The sequence below is a fragment of the Chlorocebus sabaeus genome, chromosome 2 (assembly GCF_047675955.1).
Source record: "Chlorocebus sabaeus isolate Y175 chromosome 2, mChlSab1.0.hap1, whole genome shotgun sequence".
Classification (NCBI taxonomy): Eukaryota; Metazoa; Chordata; class Mammalia; order Primates; family Cercopithecidae; genus Chlorocebus; species Chlorocebus sabaeus.
The window spans coordinates 75,450,669-75,475,002 of NC_132905.1; the positions used below are offsets into that span (position 1 = coordinate 75,450,669).

The 24,334-nt window shown below is 43.7% G+C and overlaps 1 protein-coding gene across 1 annotated transcript; it reads left to right on the forward strand.

The window, feature by feature from the left end:
- Positions 1–11,659: 11,659 nt before the first annotated feature.
- ADAMTS1 (ADAM metallopeptidase with thrombospondin type 1 motif 1) lies at positions 11,660–20,748 on the forward strand. Its single transcript, XM_007965938.3, has 9 exons — positions 11,660–12,844; positions 14,382–14,728; positions 15,075–15,207; positions 15,909–16,076; positions 16,508–16,794; positions 17,009–17,195; positions 17,308–17,483; positions 18,449–18,624; positions 18,785–20,748. The coding sequence occupies exons 1-9, from the start codon at positions 12,115–12,117 to the stop codon at positions 19,482–19,484; spliced, it is 2,904 nt and encodes a 967-aa protein (XP_007964129.1). The 5' UTR covers positions 11,660–12,114; the 3' UTR covers positions 19,485–20,748.
- The last annotated feature ends 3,586 nt before the right edge of the window (positions 20,749–24,334 follow it).

Sequence of the window (24,334 nt, forward strand, 5' to 3'; positions counted from 1 at the left end):
CTGAAAAAAGAACATAGGGATGCCAGCACCCCTAGTCATTTTCCAGTGAGCGTTAGTCCTAGAGCATCCTCTAAGGGCCCAATGCTTATTCTTTTCCAGGATACGTAACCACCCATGGACCTCTGCTTATCGGGTTAGTTACACTCACCGATGTAGCAGTCCTGCACCTGTTTTCCCGCCTTTCTTGGCCACAAAGAAAGGTGTCGGGGCTGCTGGATTCTAGTGGTCCTTTACCAGCCTGCCCAACACTGCCTTTGTGCTCAGGGGTGAGTTCTAGAGCTGGGCTGGGTTCCTGAGTATTTCATAACAATCCAGCTGCCCCATCAAGATGCATTCCCATAACCAACAGTTCTTACTCAAATTCATTTCAGAGAGGGTGTAGGTAATCTTTTGAGTCAGGATTGAGAAAGTATTTTTGAATCTGTAAGTACTTTAAGGCTTGGCTGAGTGCAAACAGCTCCCACGTTTGAGGATACCAATTATTAGGCAATTTTTCTAACTCTGCTTCCACAAGAGTCTCCCTATCAATTACTAAATACCCATTGTGGTTTTTTTCCTCAGTCACCCGGGAGGAACCATCTATCGTCCTGTCCTGAAGCGAGTTCCTCCTAGGTCTGGTCCGACCTTTGTATGGTAATTAAGATTGAAATCCCCTGTTAGGAAACCTGCTGGGTTAAGGGAATTATCAGTGGTTGGTGTTAAATTACCTTTTTGGTTGTTGTTGTTAACAGAATAGCCCCATACTTTAAGACTTTTGAGTCAGTAAGCAACCTTTTGGCTTTTTTGACTTAGAATAATTCTGAACTGGTGAGTTGTGCTCACAATGAGGATTCCTCTAAAAGTTACTTTTCTACTTTCTTCTGTGAGCAAAGCAGTTGCCGCTGCAGATTGAATGCATCTGCAGGTTACTGGCTTAAGGATTTTTTGATAGGAAAGCTACAGGGTTGTCAGTGGTCTCAGTGTTTTCAGGCTACACCCTTGTTTACACTGACAACAAGGTAGTATTGGAGTGTTATAGGGTCACGGAGAAGACCTTCAATTATCAATGATAAGTTTTAAATTTACCCTGGCTTTTAAAGGAATAGGGCACACTGTCACACTGTTTTGTTTTGTTTTGTGTGTGGTTTTTTTGGGGGTGTGTGTGTGTGTTTACTATTTTTATCTTTCTCTTTCTTTTTTTCTTTGACTCCCTGTTTGTCTCTCTCTCTCTCTCCTCTTAACCATTACAAACTTGGGGCCCTGGCAAGGGTGGTGGGGAACGGGTCCCACATAACTGCCCATGTCGAGAACTGTATGCCTAAATTGGGAGGAACACCAGGGGCAAGAATCCCTGGGTTTACAGCCTACATGTCTAAGGAGGCGGCATAGAGCTTCCTTAGATCCCTTTGGAGACACAACTTGCTACAGGAAATGGAAGTCTGAACCATTAGTACATAGGAGGCAGGGATCAGAGGAAGTAGATTCAGAGGTAAGGAGAATTTTGGGGCTACGCCTTCAAGAAAGTCGTGGTCGGGACCCAGGAGGTATGGGTCAGAAGGAAAGGTAAGGGCGCACACATGGGCAACTGTTGAGTAGAAACTTCTGGCTGCGCCGTGATCTCAACCGGCTACTGCTGGGGGTTTGGGACGACAGATTTCTGCCTCTAGTCGGCCCTCAACTTTCCCAAGAAAACTGAAAGTGGAAGCTGGCTCCAGGCAGACCAACATCCCCAACCCAGAAGGGTTGGGGGTTGTTAGAAGGCCCTTCCCCAGATAGTCTCACAACTGAGTCTTAAGTCTGGTGGCCATGCTAATCATTTTTAACTGGCTGACAGGTGCCTGGTATTTTCCTCCAATTCAAAGGAAGGATAGGACAGAATAGCAAGCGAAAGTGGTCCAGTAATACTCATTGCTTTGGAGGTTCCTTCATGGTTGCCAAAATGTCCTTGCTCCCACAGCTCCCAAGATGGTGGTGAGCCACTTCTAAAATGGTGGCGGGCCACTTCCAAGATGGTGGCAAGCCTCGTGTTCTCTGACCTGGGGTTCTTGGCCTCACGGATTCCAAGGAATGGAATCTCGGGCCATATAACACTAATAGAGTGTTATAGCTCTATTAGAAACCGTGAGTCATGGAAGAGAACCATGGAACCCAGTGACTAGTGTTCAGCTCGATTAGGACGAACCCAGGCACTTAGCCATGCAGGAACAATGGCAAGCCTTTAGCCCGATCAGGAGTGGCAATGGGCACCTCGCTGGATCAGGAGCACAGTGGACACCCTGCCGGATCCGGAGGGATGGAAGTCAGCGGCCGGTCTGCGACAGCAGCAAACAGCAGTGGTGGATGGTGAGCGAAAGCTCAGCTCCAGCCGCAACAAACATGGACCAGAAGAGTGCAGTTGCAAGATTTAATAGAGTGAAAACAGAGCTCCCATACAAAGGGAGGGGACCCAAAAGGGGTTGCTGTTGCGGGCTGGAAAGCCTGGGTTTATATCTTGATCATTGTCCCTCCTGCTGCGCTCTCAGGCGATAGATGATTGGCTATTTCTTTACCTTCTGTTTTTGCCTAATCAGCATTGTAGTGAGCTCTCTTTACTATCTGACTGGTCAGGTGTGAGCTAAGTTGCAAGCCCCGTGTTGAAAGGTGGAAGCGATCACCTTCCCAGCTAGGCTTAGGGATTCTTAGTCAGCCTAGGAAATTCAGCTAGTCCTGTCTCTCAGTATGAACACCATAGAGTGTATTTACACAAATCTAGATGGTAAAACCTACTCCATACTTCGGCTGTATGATATACCCTATTGCTTCTAGGCTGCAAACCTGTACAATGTGTTACTGTACCGAATGCTATATACAAATGTACACGACAGTGTTTGTATATCTAAACATGGAAAAGGTACAGTAAAAATGCAGTGCTATATTCTTATAAGACCACTGTCATATATGCAGTCCAACACTTACTGAAACATTGTTTTGTGGCACATGACTGTGTATGATGTTTAAAGTTACAGAGTCTACAAAAAGTGTCACTAAATCCCCACTAAACCCTGTTGTATACCATCATATTTCTCAGTTTATTTATGAGCGAAATTACCTAAAACAGAATAGCCTTATTTAGAGTTTGAATTCATTGTTTCCAGACACTGGTGACAATAATGCCATAATCTACAGTGGGTTTCTGGAACTAGAAATAAGTATGTCTTATATTCTGATATGAACAATGTTCTAATTGAGGCAAAGTTTAATTGAGGAATAATTTCCTCACCATTGTTGATGATATAATAAATCACTTAGGAAACAAAGATATACCATTAAAACAAAGGTACATCAATTTGTACATCTATCATCATTCAAAGTACAAAAATTACACTAAGAGTTATGGAATACTCAAGTTGGAGCTGTTCAATCCATTCCAGATTTAGAAACTGAGACCCAGAGAGTTGTAAACTGAGGCCATTGAGCTAGACGGCTACAACCTGGAACTGGCTACTTTGATTCTCAACCTAGTCCTCTTTCTTCTCTATACCACATCACCCTCACAATGTTTTAAATACAGGTGTATATACAGTACATTGTGTTAAAGGTTAAAATAACAGATTACCTGACTCCATCCATTATTATCTGTGTGGGTTAGCCAAATTTCTGCCTCAGTAAGCTCATCAATGCTATAGGGATATTAATAGTAATAAATCTACATGTGAGCATTAATTAGCTTATGTATGTAAAGTAGGCATGGTATATAGTAGGCACTCAACAAATATCAGGCATTATTATTATTGTCACAGCAAAACAGTAGAAAAATATATATTCAATTATAAAGTCATTGGCAATTAGTTCCCTTCCGCTGCCAGCTGGTTCTCTTGAGTGGACTGGAGTTCTTGACATAGGAGTGACATAAAGGGTAGAATCGGTCTGGCAGGAATCAGCAGGCAGCCACTGCTCTGGAAGCAGGGAAATGGGACCTGAAGTGTGAGATCTCCCCCTACTACACACATAATGAGCATTCCTCAAACCGAATCTCTCTAGATCAGACAGACAAATCGAGATTCCTCGAATCCTTGTTGGATCCTGGAAATCTCAGCCAGATACCTGACTAGAATCAATATCAGGTTGATATTAAACCTGAATGGACAACCACCACCAAGCTTCATAGTGAAGTTGGGCCTGGTTTTGGTTTGGCTATCACCCCTCCAGATTCCCAGAATTTTTACTATGGAGAGAGAGAGAGGTCTTCCAATATGATATATGTTATATTTACAACATATATTGCTTTCAATATTAGATACATACACTACTGCTTCCATTTTTTAAATTTGGAAAATATTGACGAAATAAAATTCATATGATGTGATGTCTAAAATTCATAGACACCAGGCCACCAGGCCAAGGGGTGCCTAGATTAAACACGGTCTCTAGGTGTGTCTGCAAGCATGTCACCAGATGAGATTAACATCTGAATCAGTGAACTCCAGTAGAGTAGACTGCTCTCCCCAATGTGGGTGGGCACGATCCACTGAAGCTCTGAATAGAACAAAAGGTACAGAGGAAGGAGGAATTTCCCCTCCTTTGTCTTCCTGCCTGCTTGAGCCGGGACATCAGTCTTTTTCTGTCCTTGGACTGGGATTGATACCATCGACTCCCCTGGTTCTCAGACCTTTCAGACTTGAACTAAAATCAAACCACTGACTTTCTTGAGTCTCCAGCATGCTGACAGCAGGTCATGGGACTTCTCAGCCTTATAATCATGTGAGCCAATTCCTCATAATCTCATTAAATACATATGTTCTATCTCTCTGAAGAATCTTGACTAATACATATGGTCAGTGTTTCTTACAAAAGTTCCCGCAGAAATTTTGGACTTTAAGAGGCTAGGAATGAGGGGGAAATGGGGCAGAAGATGAGCACGACAAGTATCCTTTTGAGGCAACTGCCTCTGCTGAGAACTTTACAGTCTCTAGGCTAAAAAAGGGTGTTCCCTTCTAGCAAGGGGGTGACATCTGCTTCTGCAGGGTCTAGGAAGATCTGGGGCTCATCCCTCCAAATGTCTCTATGTTATGTCTCAGAATCCCAGTTTTTCTATTAGGATCCTAACTTTAATATAAAACAACTATAAGATAATACATTTTTAGATTTTCAGCATTGTCTGCTCTCTGATTGCAGGAGATAAAAGTGACTTCTATGGCATGTCTTGAAATTAAGTTAGAAAACTACGTAATCTCTATATTTGCAAAATAACCTTCAAAACAGGCATTGGTAAACTTTTTGAAGGGGCCAGATAACAAATATTTTGGACTGGAGGACATTGCTCTCTTTTGCAATTATTCAACTCTGCTTTGCATTGTGAAAGCAACCACGAAAAATACATACACAAATGATCATGACTTTGTTCCAGTAAAACTTTATTTACAAAAACAGATGGTCAGCCTGAAGGTCATAGCTTGCCAGCCCCTGCTCTGAAGCAACTATCAAAACCCATCCAACGACATGTTCCTTTCCATTGTTATTTTCCTCATACTGTCTAAGTGCCACTGCTGCTGCATAAACCTGCTCCTCACCCCATACCACCACCTCATCCCACACAGAGACTCTTTGTCATTGCACTGACACCGCATGCCGGGGGCTATCCCATTCCATTCACCACTAGCAAAGGGGTTCTACTGCCCTCTAATCAGTGAGCAGTCCCCTCTAGAAGATCTCCTGATGCTCGTTGTTTTCAACTCAGTTTAGCCTAGAAAGCACAACCTGAGAAAAGGGCTTGTGTGCATGCAGTCCCTATAGAGGCGGGGAGGGTAAGTGAGTTTAGGAAACAGGAGGGGGTAACTAGGAAGGAAGAGACAGAGGAGGAAGCAAATACAACAGTGCATTATCCTTCCAGTCAGGATTGTTGTCATCTCCATTTGACACATGAGGAGGCTCAAGGATGATCAATGGCGTCCCTGAAGCCACAAAGTAAGGATGCAGCAGTCAGATTGCCAGAATTCAGATGTGGATTATGTGGCTATCCACCACGAGCTCTCAGGGTATGAAGGGCAGGGAACAGGAAGACCCCCAAACTCTATGCTTTAGACATTGTGCCACTTTAGAATGGTGTCCAACTCTAATCCTTTCAACTCTCTTGTCCAATTATGTATTTAGAGAGATTGTCTAGGCCTTTCCAATCAACATTTCATGAATATGCAAGCCTACCATCCACCAATTACGAGTGTGTCCAGTTCTCAGGGTGACCTGAGAGCCACATGGAACAAGAAAGCTTTCCAGCCAGTGTTTCCAGCAGCAAGCATCCTAACCCAGGCCTGGGAATCTGAAGATACAGTGTTCAAATATCAGTGCTTCTGAGCTACTAACTCTTGTAATTGCCCAAGTAGATGGCCAATTAATGGCAATAATTCATAATTCAGTTTTTGGTTATTCATAAGATTTATTGTATCTTACACAAAAGAGCATTATAAAGTGATAAAGTTGGAGGACAGAGGCTGATATAGAACCAAATATTGCTCTTTATGTTTAGCAAAAATCACTTTCAAAGGACAATTGATTTTCAGCCTCTGATTAAAACCCTGCTAGTGGAAGTGTAGGGAGGGGACCAGCTCCCATCTCAATCAGCTAATCAATAATTGTAAGCTGGGTAGGGAAAAACAGCAGTAGTGAAATAGTTTGAAATATCTTATTCTGTGGTCTCAAGTGCCGCCTGCTGACTAAAACTGTCCACTTTCAATTCCAGCACTTATTAAACTAGAGATAATATGTTAATATTAATTTGCTTTAAGTAATAAAATATTCCTAGAATATGATTTTAAATTCACATGACATTTGGAAGTCACTTATATTTGCAGTATTCAAGAATTATATGAAGTGCGCACTTGTTAAGAGTGTTTTTAAATTTTATCTTTTGTCACCACCTGGTGGTGGAACATTTTCTCACTTTTCTTTTTTCATTTTAAGCTTCATGTTGTTGCTAAGGAAAATTTCTAAACCAAGAAAACCAGTTAACTAGTATTGATCGTCAAGTACTGATGTATACTAAACATACTGTATGTACTTAATATCTATAGAATAAATGAATGAGTTTTAATCTGTTTTAATGAATTGCAAATTACTTAATCTTTTCATTTGAATGGCAAGAAGTTCTCAAATGTAATGAATAAAAGTGGTCCACAGTATTATTTTGTCAGAGGTAGTTTTCTTTCTTTAAAGTTTAATTGGATTTTTGTTTATGGTAATACGCATACATAATTAAAAAGCAGTTGGTTTAAAAAGCATTTTATTATGCCCTTAAGAATAAATTCATTTAACATTGTAATATTTTAAAAATATTTTCCATAACACCAAGATGTAGAAGAATAATTAGAATTTATTAAATATGATTAAGAAGATGTAAAACTTTTGCAAATTCTTAACTTGAACTGTTAAGAATAAAAAAGAAAAAAAAAACAAAAAACGAAACCGATTTGCGCATCATTTGTTGTAGACCATCGCCACCTTGTGTTTGAAGAAAGAAGTACTAAAGTCCGTGAATCTTTTAAGGTGGAAATTTTTTATTGCCGGAATTTTCCTATTTATAATTTAAAAAAACTTAACTGGAAACAACATCATTCCAAAGTCTGACAACATAATTACCTCCTACACAATTAGATAGGTTAAAATGTCAAAACAGTTGATTAAAAGTTATGAGTCAGAGTCATTTCTAAGCCCCTAGTTTGACTCTCGCTAGACATCTTGGGAAAACTGCTTAACCCTTTTGAGTCTCATTTCTGCATCAGTTACGCAGACGGAGTCGATTTGGCAGATTATACTCCTCTTATCAAGTGCATGATTTGGAGGGAATGTCAATTTTGAATCTAAATGTAAGCTACAATAATTTTTCTGTCTCCAATGTTTGTAATACTTCTGGGTACATAACCTGTTTAAAGTAGAAGTTTTCTAACTACTTTCTCATTTGTGATCAAATAAAATATCCATTTGTCCAATATTACTTTAGACCATATGTTCCCAAAAGGAAGACTAATACCAAACAGCTTCCCTACTTCTCATTAGTCAATCTTCTGGTACTAACATGTGAATAAAAAGCATTTCCTGGTTATAAAATATGCACACTAGTTGTTTCTCTAGAGAATGTTCACATGAAAACAATTCTAATAGCTCATGTGTATTACCAGATTTCCTCCTTTCATGGCTACTTGTTGAATACTTACTTTGGTATAGACTTCATGAAAATTGTGAATAGAATATTGTGTCTATAACATATGAATCAGTGAAACAAATACGAACATATAAAGTGTAAATAGAAATTAACACCTTAATGCCAATCTCACTCAAAACTGCAAACAACTTGTTCTTTTTTTCAGACAGTCCCTCCCTTCATAGAGGACAATAATGTGTTTAATAGGTCAAACAGTTAATTGTTCCAATAATTTTATGTCAAATGTTTTGAGTTTTGTTCTATTATCTCTAGAAATAAAAATTGGCTTACCTATGTAAATTGGAACATGTTAAGATTAATGCTTATGTAAGCCCATATGCATTCTATAAAGATAAGATCCAAAACATGGGGAGTAGGGATTAGGATAGCATGTGTTATTTTGGGTGCCCATTCAAATCAAGGGGCAAAAATTGGATTAAGAAACTCACTATAAGAACCCAACATTACATGTCACTTTTACTAGTGCCTTGTACAAATTTACTCCTGTGGTCTGTTTCTACATTCAAATGTTTTTCTAATTCACATTTTGCTTATAAATATACATATATGTTATATGTATATATTTGCATATTACCACAAATGCCTGATGAGTGCTGATCTTTAAAAAAAAAAGAGAGAAAAAGTGAGTGGATTAAATGTTCTTCTGAGCACGGATGGAGTTTTTCCGCTTAGTAGTTGGCAACTCCAACATCCATGTCTCTGTTGAAGCGATTAAAAAAGAATCATTTCCCAGAACTACAGGTGCACAACAGATTGGAGTCATTATGCAAAAGAACAGAAATCTGGACAGAAACCCAGAGAATAAAAAAGCCATGTTCCCGGCCATCCTTTTGCCTTTAACTCTCCGTTTTTTCAACTCTATTTGTATATGCAACATGAAATATGAAAAAATTATAATGGATTTGTAGTAACCCATTCAAGATCAGAAATGCATGCTTTAAACAAACCTCCAATAAGAATACCCTACAGGTAGAAACACGCTAAAGATCAAACTTACATTAACATATTTTTAAAAGCTAAAGTTTTTGTAGAGAAGTTGATAGACTGAAATACATTACATATGTCTTTAAAGATACAGATTTTCTGCTGTTTTTGTCCCTTCTTACCCCAATTTAAGGGAATCACATCTACCTTCACTAATCTTCATTCAGTCCCTGGGCCGCCTCTCCTTGAGATGGAGATTATGAATGTCCAAAATCTCTATCTCAAATCTCCATCTCAAAGCCACTCTGAGACTCTAACTTTTGTCACCATATATTATCTTCTGAGCCCTCTTCTAGGCAAGAGGTTTGAAAATGTACGGATGGCTTTGCCTTCATGCTTTTGTGATCCCGACGTCGATATCTTGAAAGTCTAACATGACTTTGCTCATATGTTCTCTCAAGTATCTTACCTTTCTTCTAGCTAGAAAGAACAAGTAAAATGAAAAGAAATCATAGAAAATAGACCGTCAAAAAATTACTGTAATAGAAGATAACAATGTTAAAAAAATAAGTTTGAAAACCAAACTGGGAAGTAGGAATGATCAGATGTTTGGGAAAAGACGCTTGGGAAACAGAAACAGGAAGGAATAATCCTCGTAGTTCAAAGTCGAAGAGGAGGAGGTAGGTTGAACAATGCTGGACAATGGAGAAAAGAATCACACACACATGTGTGCGGGTGTCAATGTTGAGTTTGAAGGAGAAATGGAACGGGGAAGAGAGCGAAGGATGCAAAAGAGAGACTCAGTGAAAAGAGGTAGGCAGAAACACTATCAGACTGTTAATCGAGAGCTGTCAAAATATATCTAAGGCCTTGGTTGATCATTCAGCGTTCAACGATGAGGGTGATTTTAGGAAACCAAAATTACATTTACGAAACCACCCACTCCTAAATGTGTGGGGACTAGAAGTCGTTACTAAGCCCTTTCAGAAGTAAGCGGAGTTGCTTCTCTCTGCCATTCTTGCTCATTTGATTTTTCCTGGTGAGTGGAGAGCAATGTTTTTGTTTTCGTTTTTCAAGTAAGCAATCTCGCTAGGAAAAAAGAAATTGGAAAGCATCTGGAAAGGAAAGCTTGGAAGAGGGACGTGTGGGAGAACTAGATGGGACGCTTCTGGCTGAGGCCGACTGAAGTTGGGAAGATCTGGGGAGGAGCGAGGAAAGGATCCAGATAAACTTGGAGCCAACCAAGAGAGCGGACGGGGGTGGGGCGGAAAGGCGGAGACCAGGTCGAGCACTAACGCGGGGGCGCGCGAGTGTGAGGGTTGCGGGTCTGCCCGGGGCTAGGGCGGTCGCTCTCGCCATTGTCCCCGTGGCTTTCCGCAGTGAAACACGTCCTTCCTCTGGGTCCTTAAGCCCCTCCCACATTTTGGAGAGAAAAGCCACCGAGGTTTTTTTCCTAAGGACCTGTTGGTGGAAAGACTCAGCTCTCCTCGCTTTCGTAACGCGGATATAGCCTTTTCCCTTCCTGGTAGGAAGAGGAAGGAGGGGTCCGGGAAGGAAGCCGATTTCCTTCTTTACCCCACTGCACGCTTGCTAGCCCTAGCGATCGCTGGAGGCCCTCGGGTAGGAAAGTGGGGTTCCTGGCCGTTTCTGCGACGCTGGCCTAGGGCTTGCAGCTGCTGTTGAGTGGAAGCACGCAGACTGGCGGGAGATCATTTCTCGAATGAAGAAGAGAAAGCGCAACTCCCTCATTAGGCTCTAGGGAATTGAGCCGCGTCCCAGATCACCCATTCCAGAAATGTGAAACCGGGTCCTCACAAAGTCGTCTCTGGGGAAGAGGTGGCGTGTGGGGTGGGGGTTGGTGGAGGGTGAAGGCATAAGCAAACATATTTTGAAATCCAGACCCTAAGAAGTGTCACCTGGCCCCTCACCCAGGCATGCTTTCTGGGGGAAGCGCAGGGCCAACCAAGCTTTCCCGAGAAAAGTTGGGGCAAAGAGAGAGCAGGCTGCGGCTAAGGAGATCCTGGCAGGCTGCGAAGGTGGAGAAGTGGGGTGGGGTACTTTTCTAGAAAGTGTAGCCCTAGCTCATCTCCTAGATTGGGGAAGAGGGAACTAAGGGAGTAGGGAAGGAGACTCAGGGCAGCTCCAAGATAGGGATATGTTGAAGAAGGGACTCCGTTCTCCACCCGAACCTTCCTGCCCAGGAACCGCAGCCCAGCGCGGTAACTGAGTTACCGCAACCAGGCGGTGGGGAGGAAGGGTGGTCCAGGAAACCCGCGAGGGAGAAGAGCGGTGGAAGGGAGAGTCTTCTCCCTGGAGCGGCCCCAGCAGTACAAAGTGCTGGTCACAGTGCCCCTTCCGCCCCTAGATTGACGAGCAGTGGCGTGGAGCCAGCGCGGAGGCTGCCCCCTCCCCCTCCCCAGCCCGCAGCGCAGAGCGCGGTTTAGCACCAACAGAGCCGGGGGCGGCGTCTTTGGGATGGAAAAGGGCCAAAGGGGAGGAGTGGGGTGCGGGGGGGCGGTTTCACGGTCCACTATAAAAAGACCGCTCGATTGCCCGGTTCTTGCACTCGCTGGAAAGCGGCTCCGACCCAGGGGCTATTGCAAAGCCAGGGTGCGCTACCGGACAGAGAGGGGAGAGCCCTGCGCAGAGTGAGCAACACCGCAGCCAAGGCGGAGGCTGAAGAGGGGCGCCAGGCACCAATCTCCTCGTTGCCTCAGCCCCGGAGGCGCCGCAGAGCGCTTCTTGTCCCCGCAGAGCCACTCTGCCTGCGCCTGCCTCTCAGTGTCTCCAACTTTGCGCTGGAAGAAAAACTTCCCGCGCGCCGGCAGAACTGCAGCGCCTCCTTTTAGTGACTCCGGGAGCTTCGGCTGTAGCCGGCTCTGCGCGCCCTTCCAACGAATACTAGAAATTGTTAATTTTAACAATCCAGAGCAGGCCAGCGAGGCTTTGCTCTCCCGACCCGAACTAAAGCTCCGTCGCTCCGTGCGCTGCTGCGAGCGGTGTCTCCTGGGGCTCCAATGCAGCGAGCTGTACCCGAGGGGTTCGGAAGGCGCAAGCTGGGCAGCGACATGGGGAACGCGGAGCAGGCTCCGGGGTCTCGGAGCTTTGGGCCGGTGCCCACGCTGCTGCTGCTCGCCGCGGCGCTACTGGCGGTGTCGGACGCACTCGGGCGCCCCTCCGAGGAGGACGAGGAGCTGGTGGTGCCGGAGCTGGAGCGCGCCCCGGGACACGGGACCACGCGCCTCCGCCTGCACGCCTTTGACCAGCAGCTGGATCTGGAGCTGCGGCCCGACAGCAGCTTTTTGGCGCCCGGCTTCACGCTCCAGAACGTGGGGCGCAAACCCGGGTCCGAGACGCCTCTTCCGGAACCCGACCTGGCGCACTGCTTCTACTCCGGCACCGTGAATGGCGATCCCAGCTCAGCTGCCGCCCTCAGCCTCTGCGAGGGCGTGCGCGGCGCCTTCTACCTGCGGGGCGAGGCATATTTCATCCAGCCGCTGCCCGCAGCCAGCGAGCGCCTCGCCACCGCCGCCCCAGGGGAGAAGCCGCCGGCACCACTACAGTTCCACCTCCTGCGGCGGAATCGGCAGGGCGACGGCGGCGGCACGTGCGGGGTCGTGGACGACGAGCCCCGGCCGACTGGGAAAGCGGAGACGGAAGACGAGAACGAAGGGAATGAGGGCGAGGACGAAGGGGCTCAGTGGTCGCCGCAGGACCCGGCACTGCAACGCGTAGGACAGCCCACAGGTAGAAGAATTGCTCTCGTTTGTCTGTCCATTCATCCTCCTCTCCTCACTTTCTCTATCCCACGCGACTTCAGGGTAGACTCCTGCTGGCAGGCAGGAGCATAAGTCCGCGGACAGAACGGAGGCCTGGAATGGAGGAATGTGGTTTGAGGTTTGGATTGGTGAACTCAGCTAGAAAACACACTTTCATTTGGCCGAATAATGAATAACCAAGAAAAAAACTGACAAACGATTTTCTGCAAACTAAAGCAAAGCATTTAGGCCGGGGAGGGAGAGTTTGTAACCTGACTCCTTCCACCTTTAGTGAGTTGCAGCTTGTGCGAGTTCTTTCCACTCTGTGTATTTCTTTTTAACGATTTTGTGTGTGCCTTTTGTCCGGGTTGCAATGTTGCGCTGAGTTTTGTAACCGCTGCCTGTGCGTGCATCCTGCGCTCACGGGAGGGCGGATGTGGAGAGGGCAGAGGACCAATGGTGACCTAGGAAGGTACCCTGAGCGGCTACGCTAGGATCTCTGTTCTACAGGCTCTGTCCCCTTTCCCCCTTATAAGGCTGACCCCGGCCGGCTGAAGGCGGTGGGGCCCCTTCGCAGAACCTGCTTGGGAGGTCTTTCTCGGGCTTGCCCCGCCTCCCAGTTTGCACTCCCTCTCGCGGCCATAATTCTGCTCTCAAGCACTGTTGAAAGTCACTGCAGGTCCTTCCTACTACGCCTTCTCTGTGGTGTGCAGTGCTTATTCTCCAGTTCTTTTCATCACTTTGGTGCCTTTTTCCTTCTTTAACTCTCTCACGTGTCATTTTTTAAACAATTCTCCCCTTTTCCCCTGCTCCTCTGCTCCTGGCAACAAAGTGGTCGCAGCCCAGTTCGGGACTTTCCCCAGGGGTTGGGTCTCAGTCCGGAGTGGAAGACTGTGTTCCAAATAATCAATCTTGCCTGGAAGTCAGAACTTATTTCCCTGGGGCAGTGGGAGTGGGGCCATAGGCGGCTGGGCAGAGTGGGTGGTCCTTGTGCCCGGAATTGGCAAGAGCGGAGCACCCCAGGGACCTCTGGAATGAGACAGCAGAGCTGTGCAGTCTGAGATTCCTTAAGGCCCGGCCCCTTGGCAGCAGCCCAGGCCCTACCCGAGGCCTTCCACGTGGAGCCCGATGATCTCATTCAGGATTTGAGCCCTCGCCTGTGAAAGAGTGACTCAGGGCCTCTGCCTGCCACCCTTGCTCCAAGATTTTACAATTGGGTAGGATGATGTGCGAAACTGCCTTGTTCAGATTGCAGGATTTCAAAGATAACAGAAGAAATCCTGCTCACACACACACAGAAAGAGCCTGATCATGCAGAGGAGCACGTGGTCTTTTTATTTAAAGGAGAGGAAAGAACTTTAAAAATAACATTTTGAGTGAAGAGATGCAAATATTTTTGTTTTTGTTGTTCCGGGTATATTTTTGCTTTGTTTGCTTTGACTGGTTAGGCTTTCCTAATATATGCTAGAAAGGTAACTATTCTGGGACAGCCTGACCGTAGCAAACTTTCTTTTTTTTCTTTACAGGAACTGGAAGCATAAGAAAGAAGCGATTTGTGTCCAGTCACCGCTATGTGGAAACCATGCTTGTGGCAGACCAGTCGATGGCAGAATTCCACGGCAGTGGTCTAAAGCATTACCTTCTCACGTTGTTTTCGGTGGCAGCCAGGTTGTACAAACACCCCAGCATTCGTAATTCAGTTAGCCTGGTGGTGGTGAAGATCTTGGTCATCCACGATGAACAGAAGGGGCCAGAAGTGACTTCCAATGCTGCCCTCACTCTGCGGAACTTCTGCAACTGGCAAAAGCAGCACAACCCACCCAGTGACCGGGATGCAGAGCACTATGACACAGCAATTCTTTTCACCAGACAGGTAAGAGGAAGAAAGTACCGGTTGTGAGACTGTCCTCTTAGGAGTCTACATTGTACCAAAAAGATATATACAAGGCATTTCACCAGTGTTTTTGCAGTTAACCTTTTTTTAATTGGCTAGCATGGTTTATCTTACTTATTTCTACTGTAATTTTAATATTTCAAGTTTCACAGTTCTATTTTAAAAGCATTAGGAAAAAAGCTTGATTAAAGTCACATGCAATCTTATGTCAACAATAATGAATGTAGATGCTCCAAAGCATATGTGAAGGCACACCCTGCCAAAAAATTAGATCCCAAGGTTCATGCTCTCCTTATTAATAAGGATTTACCTTTGCTTTCTGTAGGACTTGTGTGGGTCCCAGACATGTGATACTCTTGGGATGGCTGATGTTGGAACTGTGTGTGATCCGAGCAGAAGCTGCTCTGTCATAGAAGATGATGGTTTACAAGCTGCCTTCACCACAGCCCATGAATTAGGTAAGGCTGCTTCAAAGTAGGAGTTAAGCCCAATTCAGAAATGTAAACTGGTAAAACAATATAAGAAGGAGAGTCTGTAGGTTATATTGCTATTTTAGGTCCTAGTACATCTTAGAAACTATAGAAAATATTTTTTCACTATTTCAAACATGGTCATTTTTATTAAAGTAAAAAATAAGATAGTAGTAGCTCTGGACATTTGGAAATGTGTATGTTTGTTTACACCCTGTGAAAAGTAGACATGGTCTCCAAAATAGCCAGTCTCCTAAATGTATTTCTTCCTTTAGAAATATTATTTTGGGACAAATGAATGAATGAATCCCTGTTGGGAAAAAAGAACCTGCTGCATATCATCCATATTTTGTTTTATTTATTATTATTTTTTTTTGAGATGGAGTCTCACTCTGTCTCCCAGGCTGGAGTGGAGTGGCGTGATCTTGGCTCATTGCAATCTCTGCCTCCTGGGTTCAAGCAATTCTGCTACCTCAGTCTGCCCAGTAGCTGGGATTACAGGTGCACGCCACTACACCCAGCTGATTTTTATATTTTTAGTAGAGACGGGGTTTTGCCATGTTGGCCGTGCTGGTCTCAAACTCCTGACCTCAAGTGATCCGCCCACCTCAGCTTCTGGAATTACAGGTGTGAGCCACCACCCTGAGCCATGATCCATATTTTAATGTGGGTTTTGGATTGCTTCCTAGGCCACGTGTTTAACATGCCACATGATGATGCAAAGCAGTGTGCCAGTCTTAATGGTGTGAACCAGGATTCCCACATGATGGCGTCAATGCTTTCCAACTTGGACCATAGCCAGCCTTGGTCTCCTTGCAGTGCCTACATGATTACATCATTTCTGGATAATGGTCATGGTAAGATGTTCCAGCTACTCTCTCTAGATGGCATCCAACCTTTCATGCATAAAGTTTAGTTAAATGAACTCTTTCCTTTTTGTTCTTTTTATTTTCTCCACTTAAACATTACTTTTCCTCTGTCAAGATCCTAACTATTGAGATCTTAATTCCAAATAAAAAATAGTGCTTCTAGTTGAGTAGCTCCCAAAGTCCATTCATTCATATTGTTAGCAGATCAATAACTTCCTGTCATTGTTAATATAGAAATATTCCATTGAGGATAAGATCTTAATAGTAATGTAAATCTCTTTAGCATTTCCCTCCCCCAGCTTTACAGTTTTCAAATCACTTTGCTATCTATTTTCTCATATGATATTTTCTGAAATGGGATCTATGTCTGCATGCCCTCACTAACTCTGTATTAATATTGTTTGGCATTTGCTTTGCAGGGGAATGTTTGATGGACAAGCCCCAGAATCCCATACAGCTCCCAGGCGATCTCCCTGGCACCTCGTACGATGCCAACCGGCAGTGCCAGTTTACATTTGGGGAGGACTCCAAACACTGCCCTGATGCAGCTAGCACGTGCAGCACCTTATGGTGTACCGGCACCTCTGGTGGAGTGCTGGTGTGCCAAACCAAACACTTCCCATGGGCAGATGGCACCAGCTGCGGAGAAGGGAAATGGTGTATCAACGGCAAGTGTGTGAACAAAACCGACAGAAAGCATTTTGATGTGAGTTTTTCTACTGAAACACATTCAGAATTGAAAAGAACAAAGTGATGGTAAAAGATTTGATACCAAGTTAAACATCCCCATCTGTGTCCTCTAGCAGGAATGTGAGATAGCTTATTTTTAGAATTGATTCTTTGTCCCATGTGGTTTTCTTTGATACCCTAAAAGTTCGTTTTAGAGAATTCTAATGCTGATGATTTGTGTCTCCATTTAGACTCCTTTTCATGGAAGCTGGGGGATGTGGGGACCTTGGGGAGACTGTTCGAGAACGTGCGGTGGAGGGGTCCAGTACACGATGAGGGAATGTGATAACCCAGTCCCAAAGAATGGAGGGAAGTACTGTGAAGGCAAACGAGTACGCTACAGATCCTGTAACATTGAGGACTGTCCAGACAATAATGGTGAGGAGCAACGGACTCTGATTTTAAGCAGTGGGATAAAAAAAAGATGTACCCACAAACAGGTGGCTCAAGATTAGAAACTGATAATGTTATCATATTATTCTCTTTCCAGGAAAAACCTTTAGAGAGGAACAATGTGAGGCACACAACGAGTTTTCAAAAGCTTCCTTTGGGAGTGGACCTGCAGTGGAATGGATCCCCAAGTACGCTGGCGTCTCCCCAAAGGACAGGTGCAAGCTCATCTGCCAAGCCAAAGGCATTGGCTACTTCTTCGTTTTGCAGCCCAAGGTAGTTTTTACCTTATTTTTACCTAAAAACTAAGGCGTAGGCTGCTACCTTTTCAAGTAACTTTTGATATACTTTCTTTGCTTTCCATATGAACATATCTTCAATGTCACATTTGAACTCCTTTTCTTTTACATTAATTGGCAACTGCCTGCTTTGAGTTTAGTGTTGTGTTCAGTTCTGAATGAAGCTTAAATCTAACACTTCAGATGCTTGCAATTGCTCACTATTACTCTTTCATATACAAGGAGAAGCTTTTTGGACAATCAGGCACTCCTCCGTGTGGCTAGGCTTCACATACAGCTCATAGTTAGATACATTATATGTTCACACAGTAACCAGTAGTTTAAGTTTATGCATGGTCCAAAATACTTGTTACTGGGTAACTAGCAGTAGCAGGTGCAAACACAATAATTGAAATGGCAGTCTGAGTATTGATAATTTTTACGTTTGAAAACACATACTGAACTAGGAAAAGCATCATTTCTTTTGCTGCTCTGCTAAGAGAATATATCTGGCTCTGAGATATAGAAAATAGAATTTAATGTGATTGAGACGATCATGTGTCATTAGCACCGTAGGCCATGAAAATACTCCCAAGTTGCAGATTCGGTATTCAGCAAGTGATTTATAAAGCACTTACTCTTGCCAGATATTAATTATTCTAAGCTCTGAAGATACAGCAGTAATCAAAGTGACAAAGAGCTCTACTTTCATTGACCTTACTTGGAGGAGAGCTAGGTCAATAGATAAATAATTTTTAAAAATCTCTAATTTCTCCAGATGTCTACATGCAGCGCTGAAAAACATGCCAAAGTGAAGCGTAAATGCATGAAATGCGTAATATGTAGAGGGTACTGTTTTTAATGAGCATGGTCAGGAAAGTAGAGAGAATATGTTTAAACTTGTCATTGCAGCATCTCCTTTCTTTGCTTGTATGTAACACTAGACATGTGTCCTTTCTTCAGGTTGTAGATGGTACTCCATGCAGCCCAGATTCCACCTCTGTCTGTGTGCAAGGACAGTGTGTAAAAGCTGGTTGTGATCGCATCATAGACTCCAAAAAGAAGTTTGATAAATGTGGTGTTTGTGGGGGAAATGGATCTACTTGTAAGAAAATATCAGGATCAGTTACTAGTGCAAAGTAAGTTTTAAAACACCTATTCGCAGACCTTATCCTTTAAATGGGCCTTTCAACAGGTCTGGGAAGAAAACATATCTCCTAAAAGATTAATGTGTTTTTAAGCTAAATAATCTAATCAGCCAATGATTCAGAGATTTATGCCTGTTTTTGTCACCTGCAGACCTGGATATCATGATATCATCACAATTCCAACTGGAGCCACCAACATCGAAGTGAAACAGCGGAACCAGAGAGGATCCAGGAACAATGGCAGCTTTCTCGCCATCAAAGCTGTCGATGGCACTTATATTCTTAACGGTGACTACACTTTGTCCACCTTAGAGCAAGACATTATGTACAAAGGTGTTGTCTTGAGGTACAGCGGCTCCTCTGCGGCACTGGAGAGAATTCGCAGCTTTAGCCCTCTCAAAGAGCCCTTGACCATCCAGGTGCTTACTGTGGGCAATGCCCTTCGACCTAAAATTAAATACACCTACTTCGTAAAGAAGAAGAAGGAATCTTTCAATGCTATCCCCACCTTTTCAGCATGGGTCATCGAAGAGTGGGGCGAATGTTCTAAGTCATGTGAATTGGGTTGGCAGAGAAGACTAGTAGAATGCCGAGACATTAATGGACAGCCTGCTTCCGAGTGTGCAAAGGAAGTGAAGCCAGCCAGCACCAGACCTTGTGCAGACCATCCCTGTCCCCAGTGGCAGCTGGGGGAGTGGTCATCATGTTCTAAGACCTGTGGGAAGGGTTACAAAAAAAGAAGCTTGAAATGTCTGTCCCATGATGGGGGGGTGTTATCTCATGAGAGCTGTGATCCTTTAAAGAAACCTAAACATTTCATAGACTTTTGCACAATGGCAGAATGCAGTTAAGTGGTGTTAGCTTTGAGGGCAAGGCAAAGTGAGGAAGGGCTGGTGCACGGAAAGCAAGAAGGCTGGAGGGATCCAGCGTATCTTGCCAGTAACCAGTGAGGTGTATCAGTAAGGTGGGATTATGGGGGTAGATAGAAAAGGAGTTGAATCATCAGAGTAAACTGCCAGTTGCAAATTTGATAGGATAGTTAGTGAGGATTATTAACCTCTGAGCAGTGATATAGCATAATAAAGCCCCGGGCATTATTATTATTTCTTTTGTTACATCTATTACAAGTTTGAAAAAAACGAAGCAATTGTCAAAAAAAAGTTACAACTATTACAACCCCTGTTTCCTGGTACTTATCAAATACTTTGTATCACGGGGGTTGGGAAATGAAAAGTAGGAGAAAGGTGAGATTTTACTAAGACCTGTTTTACTTTACCTCACTAACAAGGGGGGAGAAAGGAGTACAAATAGGACTTTTGACCAGCACTGTTTATGGCTGCTATGGTTTCAGAGAATGTTTATGCATTATTTCTACCAAGAATTAAAACTTCAGATTGTTCAACATGAGAGAAAAGCTCAGCAACGTGAAATGACTCAAACGGCTTCCTCTTTACTTTTTTGACCATCTCAGTCTTTATTTGTGTAATTCATTTTGAGGAAAAAACAACTCCATGTATTTATTAAAGTCTACAATGGAAAAAAAAGCAGTGAAGCATTAGGTGCTGGTAAAAACTAGAGGAGACACAGTGAGATTAGTACCTTCAACTTCCTTTGTTTCCTACCATGTAACCCTGCTTTGGGAATATGGATGTAAAGAAGTAACTTGTGTCTCATGAAAATCAGTAAAATCACACAAGAAGGATGAAATGCCGGAACAAAAATGAGGTGTGTAGAACAGGGTCCCACAGGTTTGGGGACATTGAGATCACTTGTGGTGGGGAGGCTGCTGAGGGGTAGCAGGTCCATCTCCAGCAGCCGGTCCAACAGTCATATCCTGATGAATGTCTGTTCAGCTCTTCTGTGAGAATACGATTTTTTCCATATGTATATAGTAAAATATGTTACTATAAATTACATGTACTTTATAAGTATTGATTTGGGTGTTCCTTCCACGAAGGACTATAGTTAGTAATAAATGCCTATAATAACATATTTATTTTTATACATTTATTTCTAATGAAAAAACTTTTAAATTATATCGCTTTTGTGAAAGTGCATATAAAATAGAGTATTTATACAATATATGTTACTAGAAATAAAAGAACACTTTTGGAATGTGTGTGTCTGTTTTTTGAAGTGGGAATTAATTCCTGGGAAGGAAACCTGAGACACAAACATTGAATCAGAAGACCAAATTATTTTCTTAAATTATTTGGCAATAAGATTTTGTTCTAGAGGAAGGTGAAGCAAGATGGCTAAATAGAAGATTTTGTTCTAGTGAAATATATTTTTTGTATCTTTGGTATACATGATTTCTAAAAAGAAATTTATGATGTCATTTGTTACTAATGTATCTAATAATATACACCAGTGGTTGGCAAACTTCTTTTGTAAAAAGCCAAAAGGTAAATATTCACAACTTTGTCAATCCTGTCAACTACCTGTCAATCCCATCTATGTCACAACTGCTCAACTGTGCTGTTGTGGCACAAAAGTAGCCATAAAGAATGAGTAAGTGAACAGACATGGCTGTGTTCTAATAAAACTATTTGCAAAAACAAATAGTGGGTCAGATTTGTTCTGTAGGTTCAGTTTGCCAACCCTGGTATATACCATAAATTAAATGGAAAGAGCTTTCAATTCTGGATGCTTTTTGAATTTGTATCTCTTCCTCAATTATATCCCATAAGTAAAAATATGTGAAAGTATTTAGCTATTGACTAGAAAACAATGACTCAAATTACATTTAAGTTAGACATACATGGTGAGTTAAATCCTCTAAATGTCTCACTTGCTCATCAGGAATACCTAAGGGGTTTTGGAGAAACCTTGGAAAGCCCAGGCCTTTCTGGGTAGTCTTTTTGTAAATCACTGTCTTTTAAATACTAAGTGGTACATCAATAACTTTAAAAGTTCAGATTCCTTCCAAAGTAACTACACTTCTCCCAGGAAATAGTATTTACTAGAAGACAGATTGTGTGGTTAACCACAGACATTTTGAACTCTACATTTTTCTCCTTTTCCTTGAAAGGAGGAGTTTGTGCCCTCTCCTGTTATAGTTTGATAAAGACATACTCAAGACTGGGAAGAAAAAGAGGCTTAATGGACTCACAGTTCCGCATGGCTAGGCAGGCCTCACAATCATGGCAGAAGGCAAGATGGAGCAAGTCATGTCTTATATGGATGGCGGCTGGCAAAGAGAAAGAGCTTGTGCAGGGGAACTCCTTTTTATAAAGCCATCAGATCTCATGAGACTTATTCACTGTCACAAGAACAGCGCACAGAAAAGACCCACCCCCATCATTCAGTTACCTCCCACTGGATCCCACAACACACAGGAATTATGGGAACTACAAGATGAGATTTGGTGGTGACACAGTCAAACCATATCAGTATTACAATATAGCATGCTAGTTTTTATGTATAGATGATAATTTCTAACTTACTCTCAGTTATTCAAAGTGGTTCTTCCCCTGAGCAATTGAACATATCATTCTCAGCAGTCAGGTGTACAGGTGCAGAGAATCAAATTGATTTCTGGTTATTTTTTTTCCTACCTACTAGACCAAAGGACTGAAAGTTAAAGTCCTCTTCTCACATTGTGGGAACTACTCTTGGTCCTCCAGAACTCATTTAAACACAGAATTTAACCATTCAATTCAGTGACCTAACTTGCCACTTGCAACAGCAACCTCTCACAATAAATCATTTGTCTACATTAGTGCAGTACAAATCCCCACAGTAAGTGACATGGAGGATACACATGAGAAATGCCCTGACCCTCATTAACTATACATGCCATTTGAGAAAATGAGATCCATAAATCTAAAATGATAGCTCATAAGATTGAAAAGTCACTTTTGGATCTTGCCTCGTTCATCAGAATTCTTTTCTTTTTAATAGCTTAGATTGATTTGACGTGAGTAACGACACTGAACTTCAGGACACTAAGAGATAAAATCAGCCAAAAAAATTTCCTATCATCCTCTCAGATCAAGGCAATGTCAGACAACTTTCTGGTGTTGCCACATTATTTTTCAGCCCTCTGCTGGTGAAATTTTTTTTTTCATCAGTAGGCTGAGTAGTTTAAGATACTCTATGTTGGCAGCAAATTGAGATTAGTTCAAAACACACATCCCGATTTTATAAGCTTGACTAACCGCTTGCTTGAAAGAAGGAGAGATTTTGTGCTCTCTCCTGTTGCAGGTATAAATGATGAGCTGTGCCTCTGATGAAAGAAACTTTCCACAGTGGAAAGATCAGAGACTCAAGGCCTGCATCTGGTTTCCTTTGTCCCGTGGGATGCTCCTTGAATGTGATGCACTCCCACGCCCCTAAGAGTAGTGGTCCTTGAGGGTCAGACTACTGCGAATGCAGCTGCTCCTCTGGGTCTCATCCCCAGTGAGGTTTCCATCCTCCATGCTGGTGGTGGTGAATGTCTGCAAGGGATCTAGTGATGTGATCTGCCTGGTCCCCCAGCAGTAGGTACGCGTACCAGCTCAGCTGTGGGTGGGAAGGGAGTAACCTAGACCCTGTGAGATTTCCATGGTTATAAATAGCCTTCGTGTATTGGCCTTCTCAAATACAGCTGTGGTGGTCATGTACTGGGCACACGGACAGACTCAAGAGCTATTGGTTAGCCAGGGTGATGCAGGCAATGGTGATAGTTGAGGTTTTGCAAAAGTTTTCTCCTTCCTGGGCACTGTTATTGTGCCTGAAGATGCTGTAATGGGCTGTGCTACTTGGCCTCCAGCCCGGTGGTGGCACTTGCAAAAGAACGCCAACTGTGATGGTAGTTTTGGGATTTGTGCTTGCCTTATGTTACCATGGGTAGGGGAGTCGCGGGGAAGCGAGGAGTGTACTCTGGAGTCTCAGGCAATATGCAGGACCATGGAGCTCCCAGGAGTCTCTGTCCATTGTATTACACTACCAGAGCAGATGAAGGGCCAAAGCCAGGTGGGGACTGGGTCAGGTAAGTTTGCTGTTTGGCTCCCCACTTGTGAGTACAAGCAGCAGCCCCAGTGGTGATCAGAGGGTAACTCCCTGCCTGCTGGGGTAACGTTACAGGGAGGAGTGCAGCTTCCTCTGCTGTACAAATGAATTCACATGGGGAGTCGGGGGTAGCAGGCAGCAGTAAGCCCCACTCAGCCCCCACACACTTGGCAAGGCAGGTCTACGCATCCACAGTGTTCTACTAGCAGCAGCTAGCTGGATTCCAGACAGCCTGTACTCAGAATTCCAAACTGCCCCAGGCCAGAAGCATTCCAGGCTGAGACAGGCACTCCGCCTTTCAGGCCACACCTCTTCTGGTCCTCCAGCAAAGCGTGGGCACCCAGCTTCTGTGCCTGTGGCTGTAGCACACTTCCCACTTGACTCTCAGTTCTGGCCAACGGGGTTCATTCCCACTCAAAATTATACCACACATCTGTTGGGAGCTTCTCTCATCCCATGACCATTAATTCAATTAGCTGGCAGACTTCTGCAGGGTCCTCCTTGAGGTAGGATCAGGCATGATTTCCTTCCATCACCACTGGATTCTGGGAGTGCACTGGAAGCAGGTCTGGACGCCATTGCTCAAATACTCCCCATCACTCAGTAAGTCAGCTCCAGCGCTGGATAGGGTGAAGGCCTCCCCGCGTGGCCTGGATTTCCTGGCTCCTCAGTGAGAGTGGGGGTCATAGATGCAGTCTCTCCCTCTCAC